Source organism: Geotrypetes seraphini, chromosome 5 (genome assembly GCF_902459505.1).
Source record: "Geotrypetes seraphini chromosome 5, aGeoSer1.1, whole genome shotgun sequence".
NCBI lineage: Eukaryota > Metazoa > Chordata > Amphibia > Gymnophiona > Dermophiidae > Geotrypetes > Geotrypetes seraphini.
The window spans coordinates 63,150,950-63,164,774 of NC_047088.1; the positions used below are offsets into that span (position 1 = coordinate 63,150,950).

Genomic DNA, 13,825 nt, shown 5'->3' on the forward strand with positions numbered 1-13,825 from the left:
AAAGAATTAAAGCTAGTAAAGGACACCAGGAAGTTCAAGAAAGGGATAAAGACTGTCCTTTTCTCACACTACTTCAACTGAAAATGAAGTTGACAGAGAGAGGAAGCTAGAATTGCCTAGGATGCTTGTAAATAGATTATACTTAGTTGAAATGGCCAACCTTCTTAAGATGTGTGTAAATATATTGTACTTAATAATAATTTTATTTTTTATATACCTCCTGACCAGGAATGGTTCTAGGCGGTTCACAACAAGTAAAACGGAACATACAGCGAAGTATACAATTTAAAAATGGAAATACATCAGATAGTAAAACATGAGAAATGCATAAAATTTTAAAAGACAACAGAATGCATTAGGATACAAATTTATTAAATAATTGGGTCTTCAATAATTTTCTAAAATCAAGTAGTTGAAATGGTTGGCCTAGTACTATATGTGTATACATAGGTTGATTGATTTGATATTAACGTGTGCATATGTAGGATGATAGATAAGAACATAAGCAGTGCCTCCACCGGGTCAGACCATAGGTCCATCCTGCCCAGCAGTCCGCTCCAGCGGCGGCCCAAACAGGTCACGACCTGTCTGAATCACCAGAAGGGGCCCCCTTGCCACCTTGGTTTCCCATTGAGTCCTATCTTCCCATCGAAGTCCTAACCCTCTGGTCTTGCACATGCACGACCTGGTTGGGTTTCTATACTTATTACCTGGTTAGCTTTCTATACCTGTGTTACATCCCAGCACCTCTCTCAGTATCCCACGATCCCTTTATCCCTCAGGAATCCGTCCAATCCCTGTTTGAATCCCTGTACCGTACTCTGCCTGATCACTTCCTCCGGTAGCGCATTCCAGGTGTCCACGACCCTTTGGGTGAAAAAAAACTTCCTTGCATTTGTTTTGAACCTATCTCCCTTCAGTTTCTCCGAATGCCCCCTCGTACCTGTTGTCCCCTTCAGCCTGAAGAATCTGTCCCTATCCACCCTCTTTATGCCCCTCATGATCCTGAAGGTCTCTATCATATCTCCCCTGAGCCTCCTTTTTTCCAGAGAGAAGAGCCCCAGCCTATCCAACCTCTCGGCGTATGGGCAGTGTTCCAGTGTTGCTCTCCTTTGGACTCTCTCAAGTACCGCCATGTCCTTCTTGAGGTACGGCGACCAATATTGAACGCAGTATTCCAGATGTGGACGCACCATCGCTCGATACAATGGCATGATGACTTCCCGCGTCCTGGTTGTTATGCCCCTCTTTATGATGCCCAGCATCCTGTTGGCTTTTTTCGAGGCTGCTGCGCACTGCGCAGATGGCTTCAGTGATGCATCCACCAGCACATCCAAGTCTCTCTCTAGACTGCTGTCTCCCAGCAATGCCCCCCCCCCCCAATTTGTAGTTGAACAACGGGTTCTTTTTCCCTATATGCATGACCTTGCATTTTTCCACGTTAAAGCGCATTTGCCATTTGTTTGCCCAGTCTTCCAGCTTGTCCAGGTCCCTTTGCAGGTCCTCACACTCCTCCCTGGATCTAACTCTGCCGCACAGTTTGGTATCGTCTGCAAATTTTATAACCTCGCACTTTGCCTCCTTTTCCAGGTCATTGATAAATATGTTGAAGAGTAACGGCCCCAGCACCGATCCCTGTGGCACACCGCTCGTGACTCCCCTCCAGTCAGAATATTGTCCCTTTACTCCGACCCTCTGCAGTCTACCCGACAACCAGTGCTTGATCCATCTGTGCACATCCCCTCCCACCCCGTGGTTCCACAGCTTCCTAAGCAGCCTTTCATGTGGCACCTTGTCGAAAGTCTTTTGAAAATCGAGGTAAATGATGTCTATGGGTTCCCCATTGTCCACCCGACTGCTTATTCCCTCAAAGAAGTACAAAAGGTTCGTTAAGCATGACCTTCCCTCATAGCAGCATAGTTCCCTTTCCTGAAGTTGAGCGCAGTTGTTGCGGTCCTCCTTACTGTGGGTGTCCCCCTTTCTAATGTGAATCTGATCGCATTGTGGTCACTGTTGCCTAGTGGTCCTCCCACTTCTACCCCTCTTACAGGCCCCCCCTAATCCGTTTAGGATGAGGTCAAGAGTAGATGTGAGGGTATTGTTTATGATGCAATGTGTACATCTGAGTAGGATGATTGATTAAGGCATATATATGCCAGTACTAAAAACTGTATTGTAGCACCTCTACAGAAGCCCCTTTCAACTCTGTACAGAAACCTCACAGAAGCTCTTTGTAACTCTGTACACATCTACAGAAGCTCATGTAAATCGCTCTGAATTGGACTTTCCCCAGTCATTAGTAGCATTATAGAAGCTCTCAATAAACATCTATGATACAGGTGGTCTATAAATAGGCATAATCCAAGTTTATTAAAATCTTATTATCCCACTCCATGGATAGTTTTTATGGGCAGCTTACAATCTAAAATCTGGAATTATATATAATAATAATCAAGCATTCACATACAGAAATTTAGGATAACTTGAACTACAAAATTTTATAGTAAAAAAGGGGGTAGGGAAACACAATATGGTAGTTTTGCAGTATTCAACTTGCACCACTTTGACCCTCGGAATGAATTTTAATATTTATTTTGCATATAAACCAGGAATTTGGGGCTGAAAAATTGCCCCAAAATGGGGGTCCTGGTTTATATTTGGGCCAACGCCCCTCTGCCCCCTATCCCAGACTTATTGCAGGTCTCCACCGGGCTCTGCCCCCTGTCCCCCCTCCCTGCCCATCGTACTTCCTATGCCGCTGGAATCCCTAGTGGTCCAGAGGTGTAGCGGACAGGAGCGATTTTTCCACACTCCTGTCCCACTGCTATAACCCTGTTGGTCGCTGCCTCGAGTTCTGGTTTCAGCCACTGAGCGGTATCCAACAGGAGTCCGCTTTGACGCTACTGCTTGGCGCTGAGCAGCTTCCTGAATGGCTCCTGCAAATTTTTGGGAGCAAGAGTGCAGATCCTGGCAGGGCATTTGAATATTAAGCTGCCCGACTTATATACGAGTCAACCATTTTCCTCCATTTTGGAGGAAAATGGTGTCTCGACTTATATTCGGATAGACTTGTATTCAAGTATATAAAGTAAGTGTCTTCAAATAAGGTTTTAAGGTTGTTCTTGAACTTATCTAGAGTGTTCAATAATCTAATTGATATAGGCAAAGAATTTCAGAGTTTGGGACCTGTTACTGAAAAAGTAACAGATCTCACATATTCATGTACAATTTCTGGATATGATGGGATTCTAAGGCGATTTTGGGATTCTGACCTTAAAGATCTTGATGGTATATAAGGGCTCAGTAAACACATAAGATACAGTGGCTCTCTTGTGGTTTTAATATTTTAAAAACCAATAAAAGGGTTTATAAGTAATTCAACAAATTTATAGGTAGCCAATGAGCTTCCTTGAGGGGGTTATATGATCAAATTTTCATAAATTATAAATTAATCGAATTGCTACAGGATCTAAGGCTGAACCATTGATCTCGCAATTAAGTTGGCTCAATCTGTTTCTTTTCTGTTTTCACAGCTGTTTCCCTGATGACTACAGCTTTCATCTCCACCGGTGGCCAAGGAATAGTGGCAGCAAGCAAAAGAGTGATCATGGAACGGGACACATATCCTCGCCAGTGGGGCCTGGGGCCTAAGGTGTGTTTGTGTTCGCTGCATTGAGAAGAAAGCTGGGAGGTGGAGGAATTGAAGCTTAAAAGGAAATGAACTGACTTTAATGTGTTTGTTTTGGGGTTTTTTTAAAAACAAATTTTCTCATTGTCCCTCCAAACAGTTCGGGATACTTAGGGCATGTGTTCTCCTGCGAGCAGGTAGAGACTGAGAACTTCTGAGTTGTGATATCACTGTATATAATAATCTATAATGTAACAGCCAGTAATATTTTCTCTGTTTCCAGCAAGTAGTGAGTCTGTACTGTCTATTCGGAAGACCAGGTCTAAACTGTACATATTAGAAAAAATATATCTTAAATCTATGTATCTACAGCTAGATATCTATAGCTATATATCTATGTAAGGCACCTGAATTAGGGTAACTAGCAATACATTTGGGTGCTACACCTAGGAATCCTAGATCCCTATCCTCCTTTCCTCCAATTTCTTGAGGGGTGAGACTTATGCCTTGACATCCCTCTCTGATTATGGGAAGGAGGGTCCTTAATTGCCCAGAGTCCCATCAGCATAGTTTAAAAAAACAAAATATATATGCATACATACATATTACAGTAGAAACTCAATTATCCAGTGTAAAAGGGACCAACCCATTGTCAGATAACTGAAAAGTCGGATAATACAGAAAACATGAGTAATGAACATAAGTATAGCCATACTGGGTTAGATCAATGACCCATAAAGCCCAGTATACAGTTGCCAATCCAGGTCACAAGTACCTGGAAGAAACCCAAATAGTAGTAGCATTCCATGCTACTGATCCCAGGGCAAGCAGTGGGCCAACCAATTGCTGCCTGGTTGGCCCAGGACTTCCTCTCTGATATTAGAATTGACGGGTGGGGAAGGTTGATTGGCTCAGTGCTTCAGCGTCCCCTTTACAGGGTAGGGAAGCAGGGAGAGCTCAGAACTCGGCGGCGGCCTGTTCCCGATGGCGGTGGCTTGGGGGAGAGCATGGAGAAAGAAAGGGGGGAGGGCAGGGAGACAGAAAGGGAGCATGAAGAGAGAAAGACAGACAGAAAGAAAGGGGGCACAAAGAAAGAAAGCAGGGGACAGGGTGAAAGAAAGAAAAAATTGGGGGAGGGAATGAGGTCTGGAGGAGAGGAAGCATACAGGAGGCTGAAAGAAGGGAAGAAATATTGGATGCATAGTCAGAAGAATAAAGTGCAACCAGAGACTGATGAAATTACCAGACAACAAAGGTAGGAAAAATTATTTTATTTTCAATTTAGTGATCAAAATGTGTCTGTTTTGAGAATTTATATCTGCTGTCTATATTTTGCACTATGGCCCCTTTTTACTAAACCGCAATAGCGGTTTTAGCGCAGGGAGCCTATGAGCATCGAGAACAGTGCAGGGCATTCAGCGCAGCTCCCTGCGCTAAAATCTGCTATCGCGGTTTAGTAAAAAGGAAGGGGTATATTTGTCTATTTTTGTATAGTTGTTACTGAGGTGACATTGTATAAAGTCATCTGTCTTGACCTCTTTGAAAACCCGCAGAATATAAATAATTAATATTTTCTCTGCGTACAATATGCTTTGTGTTTTTTTAAATTTTATTGTTGGTAGATCATTTTGACTTGGCCACGAAGGTAAGAGGGAGGGAGGGGAGCTGCTGAAAGACATCTAGTAATCCTTGCAGGCTTGACTGCAGGGAATTATTTTTGTAAAATTATGCCTTGTTGCTGGATGAGGTTTTTCGGTTCCACCAGCTGGCGAGGATGTGCCTGTGTGCGCATTTTTCAGTGGGAAGAGCTCCAGGAGCTTATTCTTCAGGTTTCCTCAGTGTTGCGCTTTGAGGAGGGTAGCATTGCTTGGGGGTGTTTGCGTGATTTTCGCATATATCGCCCTGGTCGAGGGACAGCTTCCTTTCCCGCCACCGGGTCTCCTCAGGGCTGTTTCTTTCAGCGCATGCAGTCCTTTTGCAGGGCCCATCGGGAGGCATGATCCCTCCACCGGTCTCTCTGACGTCCGCCCCACCCAATGACTACTTACTAGCACCTCCCATGGTGCTGGTGGGTGCCCGGTTACAAGATTTTTACCAGTGGTGGACCGAGATCACAGTGAATCAGTGGGTCCTTGAGGTGATTCAGGACGGTTATGCTCTAGAGCAGGGGTGCCCAACGCGTCGATCGCAATCGACCAGTAGCTCAGGAAGGCAACGCGAGTCGATCGCGGAGCCTATCCCGGGCTCTGTGATAGACTCGTGTTGCCGTCCTGATCTACGGGCCGATCAGCCTTCCTCTCCAGTGTTCTTTCTCCCTAGGGCCTTTTAGCTGGGCGATCCGCCCAGCTGTCATCTGCCGCTGCTGAACAAAAAACCGGCTTGGAGATTTCAGCCCGTAGCGAACTTATGCTCCGGGCTCTAACGTGTGCGTGCCGGCTTCTCTTCTCTTCCCTCCGAAACCGGAAGTTATGTCCGTGGGGGAGGGGAGAAGGGAAGCCAGCGCGCACATGTTGAGATCCCTGAAGCAAGCGTTCGCTATGGGCTAATGCGGGAGACAAGCATTTGTTCTTCTTCCTGCCGGGTCCTGCCTACTTTCTGTTTCCGCGAAGGCAGGACCCGGCAGCATTTCCCCTAATAGGTCGATCGCGATCTTGGGCTGATCAGCCTTCTTCTTCCCGATGGCAGAATTGACGGTCAGGGAGAGGAATGCTGTTTGGCCGAAGCAGGGAGAGCTTGGGGCCTGTTATTGGTGGCGTTTGGGTCCTGGTCCCCGATGGCAATGGCAGTGGCAGTGGCTTGGGGGAGGGCAGGGAGAAAGAAAGAAAAAGGGCAGGCAGGGAGACAGAAGGAAAGAAGAGAAACAGAAAAAAAAGAAAGGGAGGCAGAGAGAAAGGAAGGGCAGGGAAGAGGAAGGAAAAGTTGGGGGAAGGAATGAGGTCTGGAGGAGAGGAAGCATACAGGCTAAAAGAAGGGAAGAAAGATTGGATGCACAGTCAGAAGAAGAAAGTGCAACCAGAGACTCCTGAAATCACCAGACAAGGTAGGAAAAATGATTTTATTTTAAATTTAGTGATCAAAATGTGTCTGAATTTATATCTGCTGTCTATATTTTACACTAAGGTCCCCTTTTACTAAACCGCAATAGAGGTTTTTAGCGCAGGGAGCCTAGGAGTGTCGAGAGCAGCGCTGGGCATTCAGCGCAGCTCCCTGCACTAAAAACTGCTAACGTGGTTTAGTAAAAAGGGAGGGAGTATATTTGTCTATTTTTGTATGGTTGTTACTGAAGTGATAGTGCATAGAGTCATCTGCTTTGACCTCTTTGAAAACCCTGGAATAGGAATGATGATTAACATTTTCTATGCGTACAGTGTGCGTTGTGTTTTTTTTAAATTTTATTGTTGGTAGATCATTGTGACTTGGTCATTTAAAAAGTAGCTCGCAAGCCCAAAAAGTGTGGGCACCCCTGCTCTAGAGTTTTCCTGCTCCTTGCCAGATCACTTTCTTGCTTTTCCTTGTCAGGCGGCATGGAAGAAGCAGGCTTTTCGCCAGATACTTCAAAGGTTGCTAGATCTCAAAGCGGTAGTTCCAGTGCCTCCTCAGGAATGCAGCAGAGACCAGTATTCCATTTACTTTGTGGTGCCCAAGAAAGATAGGACTTTTCGACTCATCTTGGATCTGGATGGGATCAACAGGACTCTCTGAGTTCTATCTTTTTGCATGGAGTCCCTGAGATCTGTCATTTTGGCAGTTGAGCCAGGGAAATTCCTGACCTCTCTCGATCTGATGGATGCCTACTGGCACATTCGAGTTCTCTTAGACAATGCCACGACGGTGGCTTACGTCAATCATCAGGGGGGGGAACCAGGAATCATCTGATAGCGCAGGAGGCGGCTCTGCTCATGACCTGGGCAGATACTCATCTTCTGAATGTCTCAGCTTCCTACATACCAGGAGTGGAGAATGTCAGGTGGATTTCCTCAGTCGTCACGTGCTAGATCCTATAGAGTGGTGTCTCGGACCCACAGCCTTTGAGTTGCTTGTGCAAACTTGAGGTCAGCCAGTCATGGACCTGATGTCCACAAATATCAATGCTAAAGGATGTCTGTCGGGTTCTTCGCTCTTATGTTCAGCAGACCCAAGAGTTCTGGAAATCAGATTATCTTTTTGTCCTCTTAGCGGGCCCTTGTAAGGGGGACAGTGCTTCCAAGGCTACCATTGCTCGCTGGATCAAGGAGACTATTGCTTCCACATACTTTCTTCAGAAGAAATCTGTTCCGGAATTTCGCATGGCTCATTCCACTTGGGGTCAGGTAGCTTTACCAGAGCCTGTTTCTGGGCCTTGGCTCCACCCCCAAGGACTGCTACATTTTCCTCAGCCCTTTGCAGAAAGCCGCGCGGAACTTAAAAACAAGAAACTCTGCTCTTCATTTGTTGAACAGTGATCAAAGAAGAGACGTTATTCCTCTCCGTACTTAACTGTGAGTTGGTGAGAAACTAAGATAAGGATTTTGCACTCTGCATTCGACTTTATAGATTGTTAAACGTGTGTCTGATTTGTGTAGTGAGAGTTAACTCCCTCAACATAATCATTACTATCTGGAATTAGTTACTTTTCAAGAACTCAGTAATCTGATTAGTGTCAACTAAATAACCTAGAAATTGAGAGTGATAGGGAAACCAACATAGCTGCAAACATGAATTAATCTGCAAACATGAATTTCCTATTGATTCTATTGTTCTATTTAATAAGCGGTAGCATTAAATATGTCAATTCACTCTATCCACATCTACACTCAATCCACGTTCCTGATCTATCTATTAGGTTCATAATTAACCAACAGGAAGATAGAGTAAATCACATTAATGTAATCTCTGGTAACAGAAGGCATCAACGTACCCTTAAAAAAAGGACAAGGGAAGTAAAACCTATCAGAACCACTACAACTACCAAACCTATCACATCCACTTCTGTTCCCTGTGCATATCTTAATACTAGATCTGTTAGGAACAAAGCTTTTTTAATTAAAGATTGGATCGTCAGCAAGCAAATAGCCTGTCTTTTTCTAACGGAAACATGGCTATTGTCTGAAGAAGATCCAATAATAAATGATCTTCTACCAAATAATTTCAAAATTCACATGCTAAACCGTTATGGAAGAAGAGGGGAAGGATTAGCAATTATTCTTAAGGAAGGATTTGAACTTGAACTACTGGATTCCAAAATGACTAATCGGTTAGAAATATTAGCCTGTAAAATTAGCAAAAAGGAACTAGAAAATTCCATTTCCTGCATATTATTTTATGTCCCGCCAAAAAGCTGGTTAAAAGCTAGAGAGGACTTTTACGAATTTGTTCTACATAATTCAATTACTCCTTCATATAATATTATTGCAGGAGACATAAACCTACATCTAGATGAAGAGGACAATCCAGATGCAAAAGACTTTAAAAACTTTCTATCTTTGCTTAATTATAATCTCCCTTTACCTACACAAACACATGAAAAAGGCCATCATTTAGAGGTGGCAGCTATGGCCACAAAGGAGATTTTAGACCCTTCCATCTCTATATCGGATGGTACCTGGTGTCACAATATCTGGTCCAATCATTTTACTTATTATTTCAATTTAACTTGGACTCATTTAAAATCTAAAACACACCCAAAGATAAATAGAGGACATCTCACAATAAATAGAGGACATCAATTCAGAGGAATATTGGTCACAATATGAACTACAAGCAGAGATAGGGGAAGGGGTTGATTTTTGGGACCACTGGATGAAAACTAGCACATCCATTTTAGATAAAATTGTCCCTAAACGAAATAGCAAAACCTGCTCAAATAAATATAACAAATGGTTTGACACCGGACTTCTAAAAATGAAACAATTAGTAAGACAATTGGAAAGAATTGGGAAAAAACGGGAAACTTGTCAGACCGGAACAACTGGAGATCCAACATAAAAATCTACAAACAACTGATAAAAGAAAAACGTAAAGCTTTTTACTAAGCCAAAATCAACTCATCTAATAGTAGCTCAAATGGAATCAATACAAAAGAGCTGTTCAACTTGGTTACGAATTTATTTGACACCACATGCTACACTCAACTCATGCATAATAGTAAACTACCCTCAGCAAACGATTTAGCACAGCATTTCGCTTCAAAAATTAAAAACCTAAAAAATAACTGTTCAACAAATGACATATACAAACATCAAATAACTAACATACAAGGAACTGAAATACCAGTGGACATGATTTGGAGTTCCTTTCAAGATTTAGAATGGAATATTTATATCAAATTATATAACAAGTACTCTAAATCGTACTGTGTTTTGGACCCATGTCCCCCAGAAATTATGAAAGCAGCTCCATTAGACTTTAAACTATCTTTGCTGAATTATTTAACCGATAACGGTCATATCATAATAACCCCAATTCCAAAGAATCGTAAAGAATCATCAGCATTGTAACCAACTACAGACCAATAGCATCCATCCCTTTTATTGTAAAAATCATGGAAGGATTAGTACATGCCCAATTGATGGAATACCTTGATCAGTTCTCCCTTCTACATGAAACTCAATCTGGCTTCAGACCTTTGTTCAGCACTGAGACAGTAATTGCAGCTATCTTGGATAATTTATGGTTCCTGTTTAGTAAGGGCCTTAATGCCCTGGTCATGCAATTTGATATGAGCTCTGCCTTTGACTTAGTGGACCATGGGAAACTGTTACAATGCTTAGATGCAATTGGTATCAGAGAAGAAGTGTTAGACTGGTTTTGAGGTTTCCTTATGTCCCGCACATATCAAGTACGTTTTAATTACGATCTCTCTGATACCTGGAGCAATCCATCTGGTGTACCGCAAGGGTCACCATTATCCCCACTGCTTTTCAGCTGGGGATAAAATTATTTAGTTACGCAGATGACTTTACCATCATTATCCCATTCGCTACCTCTCTCTCGGAAGTCACTCCTAAGGCAACAGAAGTACTAAACTCGATGGAGCAATAGATGACTGAATTCAAACTGAAGCTTAATTCAGAAAAAACAACATTTTTTGTAGCTTTGCCACACCCACTTGACACTAAAACATCACTGTGCATCAGTAAACATAGTTATCCCATCCAACCCACTATGAAGATATTGGGTGTAACATTGGACCAGAGTCTAACCATGAAAGACCAGGTGGACTCCTTAGTTACAAAAGGTTTTTTTTACTCTCTGGAAGCTTCGGTCCATTAGAGCATATTTCAATGTTTCATCATTTAGAATCCTAGTACAATCCCTTATACGGAGTCAACTAGATTATTGCAATATTGCCTACCTGGCAATTTCCCAGAAGAATATGCAGCGATTACAATTGGTGCAAAATGTGGAAGTCAGGCTAATTTTTGGGTTGAAGAAGTTCAATCATGTAACACCTTCCTACTGACTTCTACATTGGCTACCGATGGAGGCACGCTTGAAGTTTAAGTTCGGATGCTTTTGCTTTAAGGCACTATTTGGTTTAGCCCCTAAATATATAACTGACCTCTTCTCTTTCTCAAACAACAGACATAAGAGAAGCTCACACTCGAATTTTGTTTCCCCACCGGTTAAAGGATGTAAATTTAAAAAACACCATCAACATCTTCTCTCACATCAAGCAGCATTATGGGGCAAAAATCTGGAACAATTGCTCATGCCTACTACTTATGGGGGATTTAGAAAACACCTAAAAACATATCTGTTCCTGAAGTATTTAGGCAACTAACCTGTACAATCCTACTCCACAATAACTGATCTCTAGCGCTGTTAATAACTAGTTTCTAACCTTGTTAATTCTACTTAATTTGTAACATCTTTTAACCATTGTAAACTGCATAGAACTTCACAGTCCTGCGGTATATAAACTGTTATTATTATTATTAGTAGTAGTAGTAGTAGTAGTAGCTTCATGGGCTGAGTCTTCTCTTATGCCTCTAGTGGATATCTGTAAAGCTGTGGTTTGTTCTTCTCTGCATTCCTTTGTGTGACACTAACTTTGGGCATTCAGGCGCGTTGGGGCGCAGTGTTCAGTGAGTGTCTTCTGGTCCCACCCATGTTGGGTACTGCTTTGGTATGTCCCATCAGTGAACTCTGATGGTCTGGAGAGGTGCTAAAGAAGGAGAAATTAGGTTCTTACCTGATAATTTTGTTTCTTTTAGATTCTCCAGACCAACACTCTTCCACGTCAGGTAGTCGAGGCTAGTAGCACTCTCGACTTCAAGAAACGATGGGACAAACATGTGGGGTCGCTATTGAAGTATGATAGAGGATAGTTTCTCGAGGGTGGAAGGGATCATGATTGGGCAGACTAGTTGGGCCGTTGGCCCTTTTCTGCCGTCATATTCTATGTTTCTATGACACAGTCCCCCACTGTGTCTGTCTGTTCTTGCGGGATTCGCATGAAGAATGTGATTTTTTTTTTTTTTTTCTGCAGGTTCTAGTATTTTTAGTAGGGTTAGGGAGATTATTTTTTTTATTTTTAATCTTTATTCCTTTTTATTTCTTTCAACAAGTGTACAATATTATTACAATTAATTCACATAACTCACTTGACATTCTTAAACAATATTATTATACATGTTTTAATACCCCCCATCCATCTCCCATCCCTTCCCATATCAACAAAATATTTCGTCCAAACTTATACATACTTATACATCTCTCTTTCATAATACAATTAATCTTACATTAAATCTGTCCCTCCCCCCACCCTTTCTTCCTCAAACTCTTTATTCATTTTATTATACAAAGTAATGCACAACAATATATATCTCATCATAGTACATATATCCCCTTATATTTCATAACAACATATTTCCAATAAATTTACCCTCTTTCCTTTTCTATTCATACCTATATACCATGTTTCTTATATCCATTAATCAGTTGAAATATATCGCTAGCTAACTAAATTATCTTATCCCCCCCACCCCACCCCATTTTTATAAATTATCCTCTAAGGAAAAAGAATAAATCTTAATCATTATAATAATCAATTAATGGCCTCCACACCTCTTGAAACCTTTTAAAATACCCCCTTTGTACTGCAAGAAATCTTTCCATCTTGTACATATGACAAACTGAGTTCCACCAGAAACTACAATTCAGTCTAGAACAGTCTTTCCAATTAGTTGTTATTTGCTGAATTCCCACACCAGTAAGAATCATCAATAATGTATTGTTTGCTGCAGATATTTGGCATTTGGCCCTCATACACATTCCAAAAACCACTGTGTCATAGGATAATGCCACATGACTCTCCATCAATATGTTGACTTGATCCCAGATTGATATCCAAAATGCCTGAATACATGGACAATAAAATAAAAGATGGTCTAAAGTTCCAACTTCAATTTTACAATGCCAGCATCTATTAGACTTAGAGCAATCTAATTTTTGTAATCTAGTAGGGGTCCAGAATGCTCTATGCAACAAAAAGAACCATGTTTGCCTAATAGATGCTGACATCGTACCTTTAATTCTCCAAGACCAAATACGTGGCCATTGAGATGCATTAATCTGATGCTTAATCTCAATGCTCCAAATATCTCTTAATCCATTTTTAGGCTTCTTATTTAAATAATTAGATATAATTTTATACCACTTTGCGGCCTGATGACCCAGAAAATCTGCCTGGAAACATAAGAATTCTAAGCTGTAATGATCATTTAAAGATTTCCATTCAGGGAACCCCACCTGAATAGCCTGCTTCAATTGCAACCATTTAAAACTTTGTTTTTTATTCAGACCATATTTATGTTGCAATTGTGAAAATTCAAGCATCTTACCATTATCAATTATTTCCGTTAATGATCTTATACCTGCTTTAATCCAATCTTTCCAGACAACCTTAAACCCGCCTATTTGTATCTTGGAGTTTACCCAAATAGTCTGTTGTTTCGATTTTAAAATAGAATCAGTAGTTAATTTGTCTATAAACCTTAATGTTTTCCAAGTATAGGGAGAATAAAAGAAGAGCAGCTTTGACTCAGCTGGCGAGCTGTGGGGACATTGGCTGAAGGGACTTCTATGCAATTTCCAATTTGTTGTTACTCCTGTTAGGAGTGTTATCACTGTTATAATTAGCACTTCTTAGTTCTGCTTGGCTATTCGGCAGACTTGTTATGTTAGGGGGAATCACAGCTACTTGTACTACAGCCA

At 41.7% G+C, this 13,825-nt stretch overlaps 1 protein-coding gene across 3 annotated transcripts in view; it reads left to right on the forward strand.

Annotated features, from left to right (window-relative positions):
* Positions 1-13,825, forward strand: part of LOC117361646 (H/ACA ribonucleoprotein complex subunit DKC1-like) — a 91,561-nt gene that overhangs the window by 51,037 nt on the left and 26,699 nt on the right. For all 3 annotated transcript variants that reach the window (XM_033947273.1, XM_033947275.1, XM_033947274.1), the window contains one exon: positions 3,534-3,652. In XM_033947273.1, coding sequence (XP_033803164.1) covers positions 3,534-3,652 — 119 coding nt within the window. The remainder of the gene's footprint in view (positions 1-3,533; positions 3,653-13,825) is intronic.